Source organism: Tauraco erythrolophus, chromosome 2, assembly GCF_009769465.1.
Source record: "Tauraco erythrolophus isolate bTauEry1 chromosome 2, bTauEry1.pri, whole genome shotgun sequence".
NCBI classification, from domain to species: domain Eukaryota; kingdom Metazoa; phylum Chordata; class Aves; order Musophagiformes; family Musophagidae; genus Tauraco; species Tauraco erythrolophus.
In genome coordinates this window covers 45,608,443-45,631,091 of record NC_141466.1, presented here as the reverse complement: position 1 = coordinate 45,631,091, position 22,649 = coordinate 45,608,443, and the positions used below count along the sequence as shown (strand labels likewise).

General features: G+C 42.1%; 1 protein-coding gene across 2 annotated transcripts in view; it reads left to right on the top strand.

Annotated features, from left to right (window-relative positions):
• Positions 1-6,911, top strand: part of LRRC1 (leucine rich repeat containing 1) — a 102,910-nt gene extending 95,999 nt beyond the window's left edge. For both annotated transcript variants that reach the window (XM_086608327.1, XM_086608326.1), the window contains one exon: positions 6,759-6,911. In XM_086608327.1, coding sequence (XP_086464453.1) covers positions 6,759-6,911 — 153 coding nt within the window. The remainder of the gene's footprint in view (positions 1-6,758) is intronic.
• The last annotated feature ends 15,738 nt before the right edge of the window (positions 6,912-22,649 follow it).

Sequence of the window (22,649 nt, the reverse complement as noted above, 5' to 3'; positions counted from 1 at the left end):
GGTGAGTTTGACTGAACTCCACCTTCCTTCCCATGTGCCTTGCCCTTGGGAGGCACTCAGTTGCTGGATAGGAAGGGCAGAAAGAAGCTTCGCTCTAAAAGTGACATGCCAGATGTTTTATATGCTACACTCTGGGAGACAGGTAAAACATTCAAGGTGTTCTCTTGCTATCACAATAAGAAGTGGAGAAAATACCCAGTTTTAAACCTAGCCTCTAGAAGATACCAATTTCTAGAAAATTCCCACAGAGGAAATTTTAGGGGAAAGCACCTGGAGCAGCACTTGTCTGGTGCATCAAACCTCCAGGAAATTACCCTGAGCTGAGTTAGATTTCAGAGCAAATCACCAGGCACAATGTGGGAAGAGCAACGAGCTTGGGGAAGAGGGATGGACTGGTGGGGTAGCCCCCGCTCAGGGCCCTCACTGGGCTGCTGCACCCGAAGCCCAGGCAGCATGTTCAAAGCCACCATGCCAAAGCTCAGCCCCAAGTCTTTGGCTCCACGGCTGCTCCAAGCGTAAGGATGAACTGAATTAGGCGCTGCCCTCTCCCACCCCTGAGCTGCATCAGGTGCTGTCATGAGCTGACCACTCGCTGAGCGCAGCAGCACGGACCACTCTGCTTTCCTTGTGCAGAGGTCTTCTGCTGCCCAGGTAGCGAGGTGCTTCATCCATGCCTGACCATCAATTTATCTTCCTCGGGATGTGGGAGAGGTTTATACCTCTCTCTCCATCTGACTTCACAATCTCTGGAGTTTGGCCACAGGCCTCGAAAGCAGTGAATTAGCACTGTGTTGCACTGGCGGAAGGGATGCAGCCAGGGCTTTCCAAGACCGGGAGCATTGAGGGTGCACCATAAACACGTGCCAGGTAAAATGTTCCTGATAAGATGCTGTGTTGGATACCTAGATGGGATTTGTGAATTTGTACAATTTCATAGACACGACTGTGCGTTAGTTGGTTTTCGTCGTGTCCCCCTCACCCCCTGCCCCACCCTGGCAGCCTTGCCCGCTTCTGCCTGGCAATGAGATTGCTCATGGGTAATAAATTCACAGAGAATTAATTAGATCTCTTTCTCCCTCTTTAACTTGTATTTCCTGTACGTTTTCTTCTGGGGAGAAGGTTGCTTTTATCTGTTGTCTCTGGGAGCGAAACGTCACATCACTTTAATTAAAAAAGCCACCAGGTGCCGGTTTGGTCTGAACCGTGCAGCAGTTGATCAGCCCATTCTCTGCTCTTCTTGTTAAATGCATTTTGGCATCTTCTTTTTGAAACTATTATTTAAAAATCCAGCTGTGCACCCTTTTTTAGGCATGACTAAATGCCCTCCTTCACCTTAAATCTGATTTAGACAGTTTCTTCTATGAATACAGTCATTATCAAACGCAACCTTTTGCGTCTAGCAAAGACATGTTTTCATTGTTTAGCGAGAAGTCTGAATTTCCTGTTGTTCAAGTCTAAAATGCTACTGCCGTCACCAGTGATGACAGAGAAGGTAAAATTACGCATGAAATCATAACATTATTCACGAGGTTTACGCAAACCCCTGCAAATGCTCTCAACTGGGCAGATTATTTTATTTTCTCCTATTTCCTCTAGCTGAAGGGTACCAGCCTTAGCACTCGTGTCAGTGAAGATCAGCTTTTAAGTCAAATTTCAAACTTATGTACTATTTAGATATATGGAGTTGAACTAGGCAGGCTTCCCTATTAGATGTATTTTCTAGCTGGGGAATATTTTCTTTAGAAAGTGATCTGTTTGAACTAGGGTTAAAAGTATGTCTGGTTTTCTTCCAAAAGGCCAATCCAAATCCTTTTCCCTTGCCCTTATTCTTTCAAACTTGGCTTTTCATGTGTCATGTCACCTTCTGATTCATAGCCTCTCTCCCCAGCAGCTGGCCTTGCTCTCAGCCGTGCTTTGCCTTGTCGCCGCTGGTTATACCTTTCATGTGAAGCTCGGGCTTGAGCTGTGACTCTTGCCTTGAGAGCTTTCTTCTTCTGTTAAGATTGGAGTATGGACCTTTGAGGGGGGAGGTCAGGGGAAGGCTTATAAAAGAGAAAAAAGATGATGGGGTTTGTTCTGTTTGGTTTTGAAAAGGTTACAAAAAGACATACTGAACTGTCCTTTATGGACTGTTCTGTAACCTTTGGACAAACATTTTTTAGAACTGGAAAAGGAAAGCATATGTGTACAACTGGAAGTTAGAAATTATTGTATGTTGACCTGTTGGCAGGACATCTCATTTATCATGCTTTAAGAAGATGCTTTCAACTGAAGCATCATAGCTAGTTGGGGGTTTGTTCCTGTCCTGTTTCAATATGAAAGGGTTTTTGCAGCCAGCATGGAAGCTGAATTGCCCCCGGTTATTTAGACGAGTCTGTTTTACTGCTTCTTGCAGTGGACTTGGAGTGCACAGACAGCCCATTTCTGAGCTTCAGTGGAAGGACTCCTGCTTTCGATGGAGGGTGGTAATTCCATTAAATTAGAGCATCTGAAATAATTTGATTTTTAGCTATGCCTGATTGAACTAAAAGTGAATTTTTTTAGTGAATCTTTTTAGTGTCTGAAGTCCTAGAGTTTATGTTGAAAAAGTGTAAGAAAGATGCAAACAAGGTAGTGAAAGAAATTCTCATAGGGAACACACTGGGTTTGGTACAGGACTTGTGCTTTGTGAAGTTTACGTTTTAGGCACTGAAAATGTAATTTCAGGGGAAAAAGGAAAATAGTAACCCGACAAATGATTAATCATACATCTTTCTGAAAAAATATTCTACATATTTTGATGGTTTGGGATTGACTGATACATCAGGTATTATTTTAATAATGAATGCATGATGATGGAAAGTGAGTAGGAGGACTTTGTGATTTCAACAGAAATATTTTAAACAAGTTCAGACATTATTCATTAAAAACTAGTGGAGTAAAACAATGGAACAATACAGGATTGTGGATAATCTGTCCTCCTACACCAGGATCAATTACTTCTGAAGAATTACAGGTAGAAGATGGAAATTCCGTGTTTTGCCATATGCCTTAGGCAAGCAACTTGAGCTCAGCTGCCGGTGCTGAAAAGATTTTCCTTGTTTCCATCCTAAATGTCTCTGTCTTGCCCTGCTTGTAATGGGCAGTGGAAATAGTTTGTTTTCTCTTTGCTGTCACGTTTTTTTGCATGTGAAATCGTTCTCCTGTCTTCCCTCAGTTATGATGCACCAAGAAATGAACATTCAAATATGAATATTAAAGAAAAGCTCCAAGAGCAAAGCTTGGCTCTTTTATAGAGTGAAGCTGCAATCAAGGAAGATAAGCATGGAAATCTGAAAGCAAGGCTAAAATCCCCCTGGGATTCTGGGAAGAGACACACTGGGTTTGAGAGAGGGTGGCACAAAAGATAACACAAGTTCAGAGTTGTTGAGTTTTGTTATTTTGTTTTGCTTTGTACTTTTATTTTTAAAAAACAAAACTGGAAGAGGAAAGGAAGCTGTTAAAGCTTAGATCATGATTTTCCTGGAGCTAGAGTGAATGGTAAGGCAGTGATAGAGAGTGCTGGGTTCCTAGGGAATAGTTAGGTGACAATGGAAAGGCCACTGTGGTTAGAACTGTGATGTGTGTTTCTTTACATCCATTTTGTGTTGCTTTTGTGGTTTTTGGTTTGTTTTTTTGTGTGTTTTTACAGGAGATTAATTGATAACTTCTGATGCTAGGAGAGGGAAAGTAGAGGTCTGAACCTCATTCCACTGAATTAGACCTTGTGCAAATGCATACTCTATTACTTAATTGGGCTTGCTCTCAGTTTGCGATTGCATAGGTGGCACAATCTGCAACCAAGAGTTGTTTTGTCGCGGGTACCTGCGATTCAGCTGTGGGGGAGTCAGGGCTCCTCCACATACCGTCGGGGAGGCGAGTGCGGAGCAGGATGATTGGCCACGGAGGAGGGAGCAGCGGTGGGTTGGGGGAAAGCAGTGGTATGGGTTCACATGGGGTTTCAGAGGGAGAGCGGGCAGGGAGATGTGCAGAAAGCAGAGGGACAGAGGGTGCAGCTGCACTCAGACCAGAATATTTGATTCGTTAAAGAAAGACTTCCCCCAGCACCGCTGATTTCATGGAAGTGGTTGGTACAGCTACCGTAGGAATGTTGGACAAACATGAACTGGTGGACAGGTGGTTGTCTAACGGGGAGCCTAACCAGGGGCGTTGGTAGCAGAGTCGTGCTGCCGGTGGGGAGGGGATGTCCTCCCGAGGTTCTGCCACAGCACAGGTGCTAGGGGTGCACAGGCTTTCAGACCATGGGCATAAGAGAGAGTGTGTCATCAAGGAAATGAGAAGAGTTTTTTTGCAAGTTGTGAAAGCCTAACTGCAGCTTGCAGTGTATTGAACGTAGGGAGAAATGCGGAAGAGTATTCATGCCAGAACTGAGCATCCCATGGGAGTCATTGCTCTAGCAATACCAGATTTATGTTTCTTTCAGATGTAGATAATTAATTAAAAAAGAAAAAAAGGAGGACTAATTTTTTTTGTGATAATTAAAATGAGTAATGGTCTCGAGTATTTCAGAGCACCTAAAAAAAACCAAGTCTCCAAAGGACCTTTGTGCCAAATCAAATCTCTGTGTGTGTATATTTAGAGGGGGTGGAGTGGAATAAGCCACAAGAACTTCATGTTATTAGTTGAAACTTTTAAGGTTATGCCTCACCAACAGCTAGATATTTTTTTTTCTATTTTTCATTTAATCAATTAAAATCCCTTTGTGATTTTAAGACCTAGACCCATCATAATATTGGAAAGGTAGTACGCAAGAATCAGGCTTCAGAAGTCACAAAATGTTTGAAGGAAAGCTTTTTTAGATAACTGGGTTTAATTCCTTGCAAGTAGAATCACTGGGGAGTAGAAACCATGCTGTTAGAGTATTTCAATAACTGGTGTTCAAAATGTCTAAGGCTGTTCTTCAAAAGGAAAAAGAAGTACCAGCGACTCTTCCTTCATGCTTGCTAATGCAATGAATGCCTGGTCTTGGGGGAATGTGCACATTTCTACTTTTGATTGGCATAGTACTCAAAGACGGGTCTTCCCTGAGCTTTAAACAGACAGCTTAATGAAACGCAAAGTTTGGTCCTGGATATTTCTGCAGATAAATTGAGGTAAACCTCCACACTGGTTTTTGAGGTGGCAGAATTTCAATCTATGACCCAGTGTTCCTCCTGAGCATATAGGATGTGCATTTGCTGTAGCATAAAGCAGCTGGCTATCATTAAGAAAGAAACATCTTTCAGCAATGAACTGAGCCAAGAGAAAGATCCAGTATGTGGAAAGCTTATAAACGCTGTCAGGTGAGCATGACAGAAGAAAATCTTCCCGGAGTTGTTAGCTCGACCAGTACTTAGGATCTGTATAGGTCATTTGTAGCTTCCAGAAATGTGTCGTCCTTAGTTTAAGCAAACAGGGGGATGGGGGGAAGATAAATAATCATGTGTTCAATACACCAGGGAATATAACTACTTTTATACCTGGTTTTAAAATTGGTTTACAGCTTTCATGGGTGAGATTCAACTTCGGACTGACATCTGCATTTTGGTATCTGCACACAGTGTGCCTGCCCGTGAGCCAGTAGATAGTCAGTGGAGCCAGAGCTAATGCAGTCAGTGGAGCCTGGGGAATAATTTATTTTACTTCAAGGTCCCTTCCAACTCAAACCATTCTATGATTCAATGCAGAAACCTACCGGCTGGCTAGCTGAACGGCCGCGAAGCATCTATGTACTTGTGTCATTTCCCAAATCAAATAATGTACAGCAAGCCAATGATGTATAAACGATTGAATTGTGTGGTGTCAACACTACACGTTCTTATAAAGTGTGAAGAAACGCAACAAAGGAGCTGATAAATAAGAAATACTACCTTTCTTGAAAATTTTCAGGCTACTGTTACCAGTAAAATATTAAAAAAATTATAATTTATTGCATATTCTTATATTACCTGCTTGTTACATGTATCAACTTACTGTTATATCTGTTTTCATTACATGCTAAACTTTTTTTGAAAATTAGTAAAAAGTAGGATGACTTTGTGCATCAGAGTTAAATTTGTAATAATCCATTTATTGATACAAACCATTACCGATATATTATTTGGCTATACATAAGGAACCTGACATTCTTATCTTTTCTCAGTTACAGCATTTAAATTAATTTTAAAACATTAAGATATAGTTCTCAAAGTTCTTGGCCAGAAAATTGATACGAATCAAATCCATGTATGCATATTTATTAACTAATGAATTTACACATTGATATTTTGTCTTAATGTTTCCCTTAAATATATTTTGTCAGTAAAAACGCCGAAATATTCAATTTTTCAACGATCAAAAATTTATATACTTTATGGTTCTTAATTAATCCTTTATTGCTTTTTGGTGCATGATTTTAAGGAATAATGAAGTTAAATGCAAGTAAATTTTTATTTCTCATATTTACTTCTCTTTACTTTTTAAAGGTCGTCTTATATTTTTTTTCCTTCTTTTTTCCTACAGAAGTTTTTTTTAAAAAAATAGCTAATGAGAAAAAAAGGCAATTTATGTCAATTTTGCTTTAATTATCAATGCAATTTTTAGCATAGAACAGTTTGCCTGTCAGAAAGCTCTGTGGTGTAACGTCTTTCGCATGTTTTTCTCATCACCTACTTCCCCTGTACCTTTAAGATATCCCCTTTAAACACTTCCCTGCTCTTGATCTGACTCTTTTCTCTGAAATCTTTCGCATCTTGCTGAAGATACCTCGGATAATCCTCACGCGCCCTTCTACTTCCGACGAAGATACTGACCAGTTGCCCCCAGATCCAGATGACTTTGAGCCCGAGGAGCCTGACAGCACAGAAGACCATGCCTATTCGGACTATTTGAACAGTGCTTTTTATCCTCCCTAATAAAGTACTTTTCTGGAAAGAGTTAACGGCTGGTTTTCTTTCCTGTTGTTCGATTATGTTTCATGTAGTACTTGAACCGCTATGCCTTACTTGTAGGGAAAAACGTTACACAAAAGGTGGATTTGAGCTGGGGGAGTGGAAGCCGTGTTTGTATTTCTTTGCCTTGAACTTTCCTTTGGCCAGAAGTTGTGCACTTGAAATGAAACACGCCGGGTAAGGTTGTGTGAATGTCACCACGTGTTTCAATAGCCACTTGTAAGGGCGTCCTACAACACCTAAATGCAATGGTGAAAAGAGCAGGTGGTTTTGATTCAGAAGGTACATTACCCATTTGGAAACACACTGAAAACAGTTGTATAGTTTGGGGTTTTTGTTGAATCTTGTGTCCATGTTTTGTCTATATAACTCACCATTTTGTCTACCCCCAGATTCCTTTGAATTATCCCTCTTAATGTTGTTTTCTGTGAGAATAAAAAAATCCTTTTCTGTCTTTTAAATAGTGCTGGTGTTTTTTTTCCCCGCAGAGAACTGTTATTTCCATTGGCATTCTCTATCTCATTTGAGCATAATAAAGAATAGTTTCTCCTAGTATATCAGTAATGCAAACATATATCAGATTTGAACAGGACCTGAAAGTTACATTTTATTAGACCTAAATGCAGATGCATGTGAGAGTGAACTGAGAAACAATTTCTTATGCTTGAGGAACTGTCTGAGACTTTTATTTCTTCTCCTGACTTGCATATAAACAGAACACCTTTAATTTGCCTTACTGCAATATGCCCGTATTTCGTGTGTGTGTGTGTATATATACACACAAATATATATGAGGTAAGCATTTAAACGCAAATGTTCTAGTATAACGGTGTTCAATCCTTTAATTCTCTTCACTGCTGTTCAGGTTTGTGATGTGTTTTGAGGTGCTTAAGAACAACATTTTGGAACTGATCTTTCTTTGGGGTTCCACGGTGCTGCCTTAACTCAGAGGTGGGGTCTGGCCCTGCTAGACTGGGATGTCATGACTTTTTTTTCATGTGCATATAGTGTGCACTGATGGCTTTTATAATATGCATACAGTTTCTCTTCCTGTAAATATCATATAGCACAACTCAGTAACCTGGTAAATCCTCATCTTTTATTCACATTCTGAAAGATTTCTCCCATGATCATTCACATATGACTTGAATGAATGCTGGTACCTGGCTTTTCAGGAATTAGGAAGTTCCCAGGAGAGTATGGCTGTCACAGATTTAGAATCATATCTCCTACTGATAAAAGGGATATTTTACTGGGAAAAATAGGTTTGCAGTAACACTGTGATATAAAGATTTCTCTCAATTCTCAACTTCATCTACTGTGGCTTTTTCATTATCTTGTACATCAGGACTTAAATGAAAGAGAATTTATCAGCAATAGGAATATTAAGCTAATTTTCATTCATTTGCAAAATGAACATTACTTTAGAATCTGCTATGGCTTTAATAATAAAGACTGTATTATGTGCCTAAACATTCCAATTTGAATTAACTTAAATGATGTTGATAAATGAAATAATATTTAAAAATTTTTGCTTTCCATCCCTTTTCTTCTTCCAAAATGAACAGGGTTCTTTCACCGTAACTTAATGTTTGATCAATGCATATTGCAAAAATATCATCAAGCTCAGAACCTACAAATGCTTTGGCAATCCAGCTGGTAATATACAGTTCATTATTGCTTTATTATGTCTTAATAGACTGCAGAAAAAGTAAACTCATTCTGCTGTTGTAAACCAGCCCTGAGCTGCGGAATAAGTTAGTTGAGAGTTACTGAAATAAAGTAGGAGTTCTGTGGAGAGCTCTGTATTTTCCTTCTTTTTCCTCCTCATGCACAGGTGTGTGTTTTAGATTCTTCATTAGGTCTTGGATGTCAAAACAAGTGCTGCCAAAATTACGTGCTCTTAACCAAATGCTGTCAGCATTCAGATAACTTTTAAACACTTGGATCTTTATCTGTCCTTTTCAACCAAATTTGTTTTGAAGGCAAATTTCTTATTGCAGCACAGAGGATTTCGCTGTAGGTATAAACTTACTGTGGTGGTACAACTCTCTATGGAAAAAATGGAACACACATTGACAAATGAATCAGAATAGTTTCATAAATGGACACACAACAAATATATATCAATTGCTACACATGAATCAATGCTACTCATTCAGACTTCACTTAAGCAAAAAAAAAATGCTGGGGCAGGTGATTACGTTTCACTTTTGTTCTGGAAAAGAGGGGCAGAGGTGGAGGTCAGATGCCGATGTCCTTATCAGCACTGACTAATGTCTCTTTTGAGGTTTGGTGTTTGATAAGAGTGGGCAGAGACAGAAGTTGGAAAAGGCGTTGGGAATTGGTGTGTTAATGACAGCTCATATCCTGTGCTCTTGCTTCCTGCTGACCTGGGAGGTGCCTAGAAAAAGCCCACTGCCTGGCTATGGAGTGGTCGCTCGTTTTCCATGGGGAACTGGCTTCTCCTCGTTCCCAGCTGCCACATCAGTTAAAAGATAGCTAAGGAAGTATTTAATGCTTTCCTAATGTATTTCCTTAGCCACATCTCATCATTGCCACGTCTATCATTGTGGAGGAAGGCAAGGCAAACAGAACCACTGAATATGCAAGGGAAGATTTTGTTTGTTTGTTTGTGTGTGTGATGCATCTATTGAAATACATTTTACAGCCTGAAATAATTTGGTTTGCTGGGATATAGCAGTAATATTCAGAGCCATCATGTGTATAAAGCTGAAACAATATATATCCAACAGAGAAGAGGTCAGTTGTTCCACTACTCTCTGTACTCTGGAGGACAGCAGATGGTAGGACCTTGTCAGCACAAGGATAGTCCACTTTAACACAATTTACTTAGAAGACCCATGAGGAGAAAGCGTTTACAACTTCCATGGACTGCCATGTCAGAGAAGGCTCAGAGCTCTCAGAATCAATTTATTACAATGTTGAAATAACCTTAGAATCATAGAATCATAGAATGGTTAGGGTTGGAAGGGACCTCAAAGATCATCTAGTTCCAGCTCCCCTGCCATGGGCAGGGAAACCCTCCACTACACCAGGTTGCCTAAAGCCTCATCCAACCTGGCCTTGAGGCCATGGGGCATCCACAACTTCTCTGGGCAACCTGTTCCAGTACCTCACCACCCTCAATGTAAAGAATATCTTTCTTATATCTAACCTAAATCTGCCCTCTTTCAGTTTAAATCCATTGCCCCTTCCTTGTTTTTATCCTCTAACGTATTCAAACTTGTCCCTCTGAAGAAAATTTGTCAAGGAGCCTCCTGCTCCCTGTGCAGGACACGTAGGGCTCTGCTTCCTCACATGCAAAGCAGAGACTTGTGCCTGCAATGTTTCCTGTTTTCCACGCCTGCTCCCTCCAGCTCTATCCTTGTTTGCAGAGCCAGCGGGGTGGACCAGGGAGTGACAGCAGCAGCTGCCGGCTGCTGTAGCAGGAATGCGGACCCACCTCTCCTAAGGATCAGCTTCCCAGCTGCCTGGAAGGTAAGCCTGCTCCTCCACACACAGCCTCGGTGGCTCCGGCGTGCTCTTCATTTCTGCAAGGAACTTGCCATGAAATACCAGCTAGAAACGCTGCTGAGGTCCTGACATTCCCAGGCATGTGTGTGTAACCTTGGGTGGATGTGCTGGAGTAACGTAGGGGATACTTGCTGGGGCTGCAAGATGGGTGGGCACCAGAGATAACCTGGAAATCTTAACTTGTGGCTTCTGCTGGACTGGTGGTTACAAGTGGTGAGGGATCCTACTGAGTTTTCTGTTTGTTTCTTTTTCTTTTAATTTTTGACTTGTTTCAAGTGTGGGATAGAAACTCTCTCTACATCAGACCTCTAAAACTCCCTGCGGATGTGTTTTCTGTATTAGTCTTAGATTCTTTTTTAACTGTTGGGTGTGACTTAAGTAGGTGGCTTTCAACTGAATATAATACTATTGAGTACATCAGGGTCAGAACTAATACTTCTGACTTTCAAATGCTTATGATGTGTCTGATGCTGAGCAAATAAAAGATATCGGCTTAAGAAAGAAGCGGTGCAGATGTATGACGTGTGATACAGGTGCTGGCTGGCAGCCCTGGGCTACAGCTGAGTCAGGCTGAAAATGAACATGTGCAAAGTAAAAGAACTGCAGTAGCTACATGAGTGAAAACATAGCTGAGAGGGACACACAAACGTCATGGTAGTCACTTCCTTCTCCTCCAAGAACAGCGCATCAAGTAAGCACAGAAAATACAGCTGCTTAAATGGTTTGTTTACGCAATACTACTACTTTGGATATTCAGCATTTGCCCCTTTCAAAAAAAAAGGTACAACCCTCCCCACCCCATCAGCTTCATCTCTTGGCCTCTTGTTAGGTCCCGCTCTGAGAAGAAAAACAGGTGTCAAGAGGCCAGTGACTGTAATAAAAAGCAGTCATTGAAAATAGCACAGTAATTTAGGCAACATCTAGAACATGCTTTTTACTTAGCACCTGTTTACTATGTTTTCCCTTGCAAAGTAGTACAGGAAATATACAGTTACTGACAGTGTTTTAGAAAGTCCTAAGAGTAGAATAACCATTATTTCTATGTAGGAATAAGAAATGTACTCTCATAATCATATAAAACCAAATTCTGTTATGGTTAAGATCACGATCTTTCCTCAGGTTTAGTGTTGAAATGTCATGCTTAGCAAGGTGTAGTAGATAATGAGGTGATGCTAGCCTTTCTATGGGATCTTCAGGGTCCTTATATATTAGCATCCGGGCTACAGAAGAGCCCTGCATCCAGTGTTTCTTGTACTCCCTGATTTCAACGCAATGGCATGAAGTTTGGTGTCATATTCTGTTGCATTCTTAGTTTTTTGCTCCTTTTCCCATCTCAAGTGTAGTTTGCTCCCACTCACCAGCACTTGCCCAGTCATCAGCATGATGCATCCAGAATACAGATTTCCATTCATGAGAAATGGAGCAATTAGATCTTCCTGTCTTAGTATTTTAATTTTCACCTTTTTTTTTTTTTTTTTTTCTTCTTATGAAGTCTCCTGTTCAGGCTGTAGCAGCCACACAGTGGAAGGGAAAGGAGTTTGGGGTTTTTTTTTGTGAGTGCTATTAGACACCTGAAAGAATGTTAGTGGAAAACCCACTTGTAAAACTGCATACTCTCATCAGCATCTCATGTTGGAATTATTATGAGTAGTCACTTCATAGTCACTTCCTTGGGTCTTTCTGTAGTACTCGTCTTTGACATTCACATGGGTGAGCTGACACATCAAAACAGTATGAGACCCTGGAAGCAGTGAGTATAAACGTGATTGAAGATTAAGTTTTAGGGTAGTTAATGTGAGTGCTAAGTTACACATAGCATAAACTCCAGATAAAACCTGCCAACGCTGTTGTAATTCTGTATGGACTCATACAGGTGTCCCTGACTGTGGCAGGAGAGTTGGAACTAGATGATCTTTAAGGTCCCTTCCAACCCAAACCATTCTATGATTCTATGAATCTGTGTTTCTATGACATGTCTTGAGTCCTACGTTGCTGGCTTGTTGTGCCAGTGGCAGCCTGCTCTTTTGCCACCACGAGTATCCATTCCTCAGCACTAAGAGGGAGTGACTCCCTTGGGAGCTGCTGTTTGGGAGCCTGCTAACAGCTGGGGTGTCCCAGGCACTGGTGGGACAGGGCTGGGGAGAGCACCGAGCACATGCGGCTGAACGTGCCCACCTGGAACGCTCCGCTCCTTGCCCGTGATTTAAAACCGTTGCAAGCAGACAGGTTAACGGGATCAGAGTTGCTCCAAGTTTTTCGCCTGCATTGCAGAAATGGTGGGTAATGTAGCAGCAGCGTAATGCAAGCTGCTGTTCGAATCCCACTCGAGACCTCCTTTCAGGATGTTACTGGTGTGAAGGCATTATGCAAGTCCCTCGCCATAGGGATAAATTTCAGCCTCAGAGAAAAGATTTTGAAGATATAAACTTCTCAATACTGTTTGCCTTCCTGCTGAAGAGCGGGAAAGAACTACAGCTTTCCTCTGGGTGTTATGTCGCTTACTCTTGTTCCTTTTATCCCAGCGTTTCCAGGAGATGCAGTGAGGTGTATTTTTACTCTTGTGACATCAAGCTCATATTTGTTCCCTCTACTGCAGCAACCCTTTTGGGTTTGACTGGTTCTTTGTGTTTGCCTTGCCACACTCACTCCTCTGCTGGCTGCTGTACGCTTCTGAAAACAAAGGTAAAAGACAAACTAAAGAAAATAATTGTCACTGAACTAACTTTTTATTTGTTCTGAAGAACGTTTCAGAACAGGGACACTCAAAGGTGTTCGTTTGTTTTTTTTTTTGTCAGCTTTTCATATATAAACTGTATAGACTGTTGCGTTTTGACTTCTTTGCCTTTTCTTCCTATCTGAGGCTTGAAAGATCGTGTGAGTTATAGCATCTATCAAGAAACAAGCAGAGCAGAAAGGAATGTGCCTAGTTTTGGCTGTGATTTCCACAAAGACAACTGAAAAATGATAGATGATAGAGGTTTTTATTTATTTGTTTATCTGTCTGTCTATCTTTGTTTTTTGCTTATTTTAGAAGAGTCTTCTTTTACCAACGTGTTGAGAGGAAGAGAGGGGAAGGATATGTGTTTTCTTTACTAGAGATGTAGTGAGATCCTTAAACTGCCAGCTTTACGAAGGGCTATGCTTTTCTTAATGAACCACAGGTTGACCGGAGAGCATATTCTTGTAGCAAACATTTTCTGTGTGATTCTGTGTCGTTGCTCTTCCCCTTCCCTTGTTGGTACGTGCAGAACCAGCCTTGTGTATGAATCACCCCTAAGACAGCATGTGCCCAGTTAATGTGGCAACTGGAGGGTGTGTTATAAACCTTGGCATGGGCAGCAGAGCTGCCAAGAGGTTCCCCCGGTGCTGTGGTTTCTAATATTGGCCTCCTGACTTTATCATTGTGAACCAGAGCCAGGTTATTCCTTTACAGTCTCCAGAACAGACTCCACAACTACCATCTGTATGGATATTAGCTCAGTTTTAGATGCTCACTGGTCACTTCTTGTGTTTAGAGGTGCTCATAGTACCTGCTGAAGGTTTTGCAATTCTTCCTGCATTTCATAAATCCAAGAAAATGTCGTGTTATGATATTAGAAAAGGAGAGTACACTCTGCTCAGTCTCAAACACTCAACAGGGCAAGATCAGTAGTCATGCTAAAGCACCATTTTAAAATATCATTCTGTACGCTTTCTCTCCCTGCATAACATGTGGTGCCAGTTGATCATGTTGATCAGATTACTTGCTTAATAATCTCTGTGAGCACAAGTTAGTGCTCCTCAGACACAGCCGTTCATTTTCATGGTCTTTTTCACTATGAGCTTTTGGGGTAGAGGGGGCTGAGGAGAAAATTATTTGGGCCGGTAACCAAAATCCCTCCTGAACAATTTGCCATGATGCCAAACCAGCGTTTATTGTTATCGGAGGCAGCTGCCTGCCCTCTCTCCACGCTTCTATTTGTGGATTTTCGATGGCTATAAATGGAAACACACGCTGACCAGAAATCACCAAGCACTGCCTGATACTTCTGTCTCCCGACTCCAAAAGTACAGGGGTATCTAACATGTAGTCAGGTTAAATCACTCTGCTCAGGATATTAGGGTGGCTTTTTTCCTCTGGGAAATGGAGTTAGGAAAACATGAAAGTAAAGTCTCAGGAAGAGAAGCTTTAGACGAAAAGCAAACGGTAAGATATATTGAGACATGTTGATTTTTTAATGTGTTTTTTTCAGTTTAATGATAAGAAGGAAAGGCAAATCATCTGTTGTACTTTATAGGAGTATTTCGCAGCTTCCTTAACCACTGACCTTAAAGATTAAAACTTCATTCATGTATGTTAAAGTAATTATGACGGTACATTTCTGTGGAAATTAGGGAAATCTGTGAATTTTGCATGTGAAGTGCAAAAACTGAAATCTAGTTCAATGTTGACTTGTTATCGTAACCGAGATGGATAGTTGACAGTCTGTGGTTTTCTTGAATTTTTCTTGAGGGACTATTTCATGTCTCTGCACACTGTTTTCCTTAACTTTAAATCTGTAAATGGCAGAAGAAATTGTTTGCATGTGTGTGGAGCTTACTGAAAAGAGATGTGACCAAGAGAAAGTGAAAACAGTCAAAACACAGCTTATTCCTAATTAGCGTAGGCATGAAATGCAATTTATAATTTGCTTTGCATTAACAAGGTTATTTTCTTGATATCATAAAAAGGGCAGTGTATTCTTGGCTTGGCAAAGCTGTGAAGAAAATTGGCCATCACTTTTGTTAAAAAACAAATGGGCACTGAATTTTTTGGCTCTTACCTTAAATAGCGTTGGTGGTGCATAAGTTTGGTTTTATGGTGGGCCAGTGTTTACTCTTGTTTAATTACAGCGTTTGCCTCAACTAGCCTCAGTTAAGTGAGACTTGGCAAGCTTGTGTGTTAGTTACTAGTTTTATATACAGCTTCACTGAGGCAAGGTGCATTGGGCAGGAAATACGGGAAGTGCTGAAACAAAGTAATGACCCGGCCTTAAAGTACCTTTTATTTTTTTATGAAAATATTATTTATCTAAAGAGTAATATCTGAAGAAGTGATGCTAAGGCTTGAGCATGGAGTTATAATATGAATATTATGTAATGTTTTACTTGTTCATTTTCTCATTAAAGATATAGTACTTCAGACAGTGACCTCATTTGGAATTTGTGATTGATACATAAAATATAAGGAAAACTCATCAAAATAAAAAAAAAATAATTGTAAAACCCACAAAAGCTTCAAGAAAGCTTTCAAAGGAAACCTTTGAAATTTTTTTCTAGCTCATGTGTGGAGAAAACATACAGCAATGTAATCAAACAGTATGATTATCTAATTGCAAACTGCATCCTGATTCACAAAAAATTCAGCAGGCAACATTAAGTGAGACTTTTCCAAAAGGCAGAGCACTTCATTTGGAACACTAATGATCTTCTGATGACTTTCTCTGTGTGCATCATTTGCTAATTTTAAGAATGGCAAACTGGAGCAAACAGGGACCCCACTGATGGGAGCCACGTTAACGCCCATGCCAGGCCACCCACTGTTCAATAGTTTCAAAGCTGAATTCTCCTGACACACCAAGCTGAGAGAGTCCCTGTTAGCAGCGGCAGGTCACATCCCTGTGGGTGCTCAGCAAGGGGGATGGAGGAGGCCCTGGCTCGGAGGGTTTCGCGGTGCTCTGCTGACAGCGGAGGGGTACCCTGGCCCCACGCCAGTCCTCCTGCCCCTTTCCCTGTCGCTTTCCAGCCTAGCACTAACCTCCTCTCCATCCCACCTTTCTCTCTCTCTTTGCTTGTTTAGTCTTAATGCTTTTCTTTCTGATTGCTAGATGGATTTCACTTTGCCCCCACTTTTTTCCCCTGGTTTTGTACCTCCTGGACTTTCATTGACTCTGCCCTTTTCTCTTTGCTACATGCGGGTCAGGTCAATATTCAAACACTGCATGGTAGCAGTGTCAATCTGTGCTGCAGATACTATCTGTACATATTCTCATTGTCTGTTCACATATTTAACTTCACTGAAGCAAATATATAAACTATTTCATATTATAGGCACCATGAAGTGTCCATTTTCAATATTATGTCCTGTAAACAGGATGATACTTTATTTTTTAATGTGTATTTCATAGGAGCATAAGATAACTCGGGGTGTACAAAGGGAGCTCAGGAGGTCTCTAGCCCAGCCCTCTGCTTAAAGCGACTATGGGATCAGACCAGGCTTCTCAAGGCTTTATCAAGTTTGGTCTTGAAAACTTCCAAAGATGCCTCATCCCTGGAAGCGTTCAAGGCTTTGAGCAACCTGATCTAGTGGAAGGTGTTCCTGCCCATGGCAGGGGGGTTGGAACTAAATGATCTTCAAGGTTCCTTCTAACCCAAACCATTCTATTATTCTGTGATCTTGGTGATCAGCACTGAACTTGCTTCAATCTTTTGAAGTCTTCTATTGGAGGGCCCAAAACTGGATGCCCTGTTCAAGATGTAACCTAGTGAGTGCTGAGTAGAGGAGGATAATCCCTTCCTTTGCTCTACTGGTTGTGCTCTTGTTAGCACAGCCCAGGATGCTGTTGACCATTCTGGCTGCCAGGGCCCACTGCTGGCTCAGGCTCAAGCAGATGCACACCAGGAACCCCAGGATCTCCTCAACAGAGCTGTTGCCTGGGCAGTCAGGCTCCAGCCTGGATCACTGAGAGTGGCTCTCCCTTCCCAGGTCCATAATGCTCCTCTTGGCACATTTGTTCAGCCCTGCTCTCAGGCAAGACTTTTCCCTCCAGTTTATCTGCACATCTGGTGAGAGGACAGAGCCCTGCAGCACTCCACTTGTTACTGTCCTCCAAGAAGAGTACAAAGCATTAATGGTGAACGTCTGAGCCCGATCATCCAATCAGCTGTTTAACCATTAACTTGTCCACCACTCAGGCTGTCACATCTTAGCATGGATGTGAGAATATTGTGGGAGACAGTGTTGGAGGCAAGTGAGGGCAAACGACATCCACTGCTCTCTGCTCGTTCACAAATTCAATCACTTTATCACAGAAGGCAATCAGGTAGATTGGGTGCAGTTTCCCCTTGGTAAATCCAAGGGCTGTTCCCAGCCAACTTCTTCCCACAGGCAGGTAGGAGTTGAGTTGACTCAAGCCATCCCTGCCTTGATCGTCATTCACTCTTTGTTACCCTCCTTCTCCATGACCCCTGCTGCTAAGCACAGAGGTCTGGGAGACCTTGTTGGTGTAAGCTGAGGCAAAGACATCACTGAGTCAGCCCAGCCTTACCATACCTGCTTCCACCTCCTGGGCTGCTTTTTTGCACTGCAGCTCAGTTACAAACCCCCTGTTTAGCCACTCTGGTGTCCTGATAAGTCTACTTATCCTCCTTGAATATCAGCATGGACAGTCTTGCATGTATGTGTAAGAGGTTATTTTCACAAACATCTTGGCTTTCTCAAGCTCCTTGTGCTTCCAAGCCACCTCTCCTGGGATCCCACTTACCAACTCCTGGATAGATCAAAGTGAGCTCTGCTAAAACTCGGGGTCTGTATTCTGGTCCTAGCCTTCCTCCAGTCCCCTGGAAGATCTTCAGCTTCACTATTTCACAGTCACTGCAGCCAGGCCTGCCACTGAGTATCACATACCCAGCCACTTCTTCCTCGTGTCTGAATAACAGATCCAGTTGTGCGTGACACTGGTCAGCCTGTACGGTGCCTGTATCAAGAACTTATCCTTGACACTCTCTAGAAATCCTCTGGATTGCTTGTGTCCTGCCTTTTTGTTCTCCAACAGGTGTCAGAGAAACTGAAGACTTCTGTAAAACACAGTCTACAATCCAGATACTTCCTTGAGTTGTTTAAAGAAGTTGTTGTGAGGAGCGTTGCCCACTTTCTCACCTCAGTCGTGCTGTCTGTAGCCCAGTCCCACCGTGATTTCACCCTTACTGACCTCTCCTCTGATCCTGACCTACAAGTGCTCATCTAGCCCTATTGTCCAACGTGTACAAGAGCTTCCCACGTTTAAGCTGCTGCTTCACACAGAGATCCTTTCTTTGTTTTCCCTCTGTCTTTCTGAAGATCCTGTGTCCATCTGTTGCAGCACCACAGCCGTGTGAGCTATCCCACCGCATCTCATCTCTTTCTACAATGTCATAGCTCTATGATCTATATATACTAGTGTGTGTAAGACAAATCTTGGTTTTGTATGCATTGTTACCAATATTTCCACCTACTTTCAAAAGAACAAAGTCTGCATCATCCTGAAAATACTCTGATTGCAGTGTGTCATAGAATCATGCCAGTTCATGGTCGAAGTATAACCTCCATAGAGGACAACTTCACAGACAGTTCTATTAAGTCATATTGTACCTTTACATTCACTGCTTACTGTGTATGAGATAAATAATATAAAATTCTCTACCACTTCAGACTATTTCACTTAATATTTGTGAAATTTATTGTTAAAGAATTCTTGTCCTTGCTTCCTGGAGGAAGACTCTTCGGCAGCTAGAATCCTGAATAGAGTCTTTGTATGGAGCTGTCTGTGGAAATGGAAGATAATGGAGTGCCCATTTTGTGATGGGAAAATAGAATGACTCACTATAAAATAGATTGGACTAAACAGATGGACTCAATTTTCCTTTTCATAGTTCTGATTTCAGCATAGCTCAGAAGGACAGAGTAATTCTAGAGTTTCCCTATCAAAATGACAGCTCAGCTCAAAATAGTCTGTTTACATTCTGAAATCCCCCTCCGTTAACGCATATTGCCTCTGTTATTTAAAATTATTTTAATTATATTTCACACTTGTCTGTTTCCTATTTTATCTCTTCTCCCTCCATGAAAATACAACACATGAAGTATTGCATTTAAAGTAATGTTTACATTGGTATGTTTAACAGGGAACATTCCATCTTCATACTTTAGTTTGCATGATAAGAGTTTTTTTTACTTGCTTGTTGCATTAAGTAACGATGAAGAAAAGAACAGTCATCTAGAGAAAAGAAATTTAACCATTGGAATATATGGATCAAAAGGAATGTCACGCACTGCTTGAAATGGCTTTAAGGTTAGTTTTTGGAAGAGAGGATGGACTCTATAAAAAAGGGCGGCAGGACTTATTCAGAGAATTAGCATTTGCTTTTCACAAACAATATATGGATACAGTTCATACAGAGAGAGGCACTTTGGATCAACTCCGCCAAAGTGAAACAACAGTTAATCTTTGTACAGTGGTACCAACAGAAAGAGCCCTGTTCAAGATCAGGTCCTCTCTGTGGGATGTAAATGCTCCTTGAAGAAGACAGCCCCTTTCCTGAAGTTTGCAGCCTAAGGGAGCCTGAACAGAATGGAGGATGGTGACTAATATGGTGATGGCTGGCCCTGCTTGCAGGTTTAGTTGTTGATTTAGCTACGTGTAAACCAGGTGAGAAGTGAGTACGAGAGAGGAAGCATTGCTTGTAGAGTAGAAGGAAAGAGGAGGAGAGCTGGGTGGAGGCTGGTGGGAGTGGGCATGACGGGAGGTGCAATCACCCCACCATGGGGACCTCTTCTACCAGGTCACCATTGCTTTTGTGCTGGTGAGGGTTGGCATCAGAGAGGCAGAGACGGCAGCACAGCCTCTGGGCTCAGGCTGTCCCTTCTTTTCCAGGAGCAGGACCTCACGACCAGTGCTCTACTGCGCTACCTGCGGCTATGCAGCAGGCTCTCAGAGCAGGTACTGCTGGCTACCCAGCTACGGCACTCAAAGCGGGCAGCTGAGTGAGCAGGGATGCTGCACCACTGCTCGAAGAGGAGCCGTAAAAGTTCTTAGTTCTTGCTGAGGGAAGAGCAAATGTTTCTTTGTGCAGATACAGGGAGTCAAACGCCTGGACAACAGGATCACCTTTGGTAATAGCTGAAATCTCTGTGGTCGAGTTACAACAGAATAGCCACTGCTGCCCACAGTGTTGGAGAGGAACCGTGCTGGTGTGACACACCAGCCCATGAGCCTCTCCTCCTGGTGTCCACAAGCAAGTGCCCTTCCAGATTCACTGCAGCGGGTGGGAGAAGAGAGCCTGGAAAGGTCAAAATGGGAGGGACATGTTTGCTGCTCAAGGGAAGCAACTTGCATTGGAGGCTGTGAGAGGGGCAGGTCCGTAAGTTCCTTGTGCATCAGGTATCTCGCGTCTGTGCATGGCTCAGGATCTGCAGCCTTGTACATCTGCACAGTGTAGGATCACAGAACAGGACTGCTGAGGTCAGCTGGGCATCTTCTCTTTCTTTGGAGAGAGGAGGTGATAATCGTTGCGGGTGAGGGTGGCAGAGATTCAGAGGAGGTGAAAAACAGAGGTACAGCCTGGAGTGCAGAACGTATAGGTGCTTCAGCACGTTGCACTCTGTGAGAAAGCCAGTGGCATGTATGTGGAGGACTGCTAGATACAAACCCCTTGTCCCCTTTGCCTGCTCTCTCCCCTAGCAGAGGACAGGCTGGTGACTGCTAGGCTGCTGATTTACGTGGTTCAGATGACAGGGTAATGGTGAGAGGTAAAATGAGATATTATATTTTTGTTTAAATCCTCTTTCTTAACTGGTTTACTTTACACCTTGACTTTTCTTCTTCTGTCTCCTGTGAGAACACACCTACCCAAAAAATAAACTCTTAAAAATACATTGCCTGCCTGAATCCATTCCTCAGTTTGATAATTAAGTGCTGAAGCATGAGCAGCATGCTCATCTCCAGCAGAGCATATGAAACTAAATAAGTTCACAGACTTACTATAGAGTCAGAGAAGGTTTTATGTGTGGACACATTTAAAAGATTCTTGTTTATCTAAGAGGAAAGCTTTATTTCTTGCTCTGGAGATTTTGTTACCTTCTCTGGGAGCTTCTGTCATGCAGCCGAGTTCATCTGGGTGAGTTGTCACGCTTACGGCTACCTTGTCCCAAATTACAGCAGCCTCAGCTAAAAAACTTGGTCACAGGAGACACTTTCAAATATCCCTGATCTTTGAAGATCAGGACTGAGGCTTTGCAGTGGCTACAGCCAGAAACTGATAAGATCCTAGCACAGAGGCAATGACGTCTTGCTGTGCAGGTAGAAGAAGACGGCCAAGACAGCACCCCAGCCAGAGGACTGGTATTTCCTCTTGCATACCTAGAGCTGAGGCATTCCTGCCTAGCTGTGTGGAGGCATGGATTACTCCAGCAAGCCATCACTGAGGAGGAAGGAATAAACTTGGAGGCTGCAAATAGCAGCATATTTTTAGCACTGTTGATGTCACACAAACAGGCCTGATGCAAGTGGGAAGCACTAAATCCTGGTCTGCTCTCCTTTCGAAACATGTCACTTAGCTGTCCTCTTACTTGAGTTTATGCTAACTTTTCTCTAACCTAACACCAGTCATACAGAAGTGCTGCTGGAACGCTTGAGGTGGGTAGGCTTTGGTTGTTTCAGTAGGAAAAGAGCTATCTTGGAGAGGTGTCATCAACACTTTTTTGGCACATTTGGAGGTTGTGTGAAACGTTACCATGCAATCTCACGCAGTAATTCAGAACAGGAGGGCAGCAGATTCCTGCAAGGACTTGAATATGATGATAAAAGAGGCTTTTTAGGAGCAAGTAGCAATTATATATTTTAACTTCTGGAGATGAGAAAAGATAAGAGCCCCTGAAACAGCTGGATCAACTGCTGCAACGGTATCATGCAGGGCAATTCAAATGATTGCACTTTGGAGGAGACAACAAAGAAAGGACTATTAGCATGGAAAGACAGCCCCTGCTGATGAATTAAAACAGTTCTGGGAAACGTTTATAGGCATTGGAACTCTCTTGAATCCAGTTAAATTGAAAGATTCGTCTGTGGTGTGGTATTGGTTTGGTACTTGCCTGAATGATACCTACATGTAGCATGAGAGTTAGAATGGGAAAGAGACCATTTCCAGAAATAAGTTTAGATATAGAGACCATTATTAAGAAAAATCATGTGTTTTTAAAATATATTCTTCAGGAATGTGGGAGTGAGTTACAGGTGATACTTGGGAAGATGTTCACTGTTTGTTGCTGTTGCTAACACTGAAATTTGGGACAGATACTAGGAAAGCTCCTTCATTAGAAGTGCAGGGGAGCACTGGAACAACCAAGGAATTTGTGGACTATCCACCCTGGGAAATTGTCAGGACTCAACT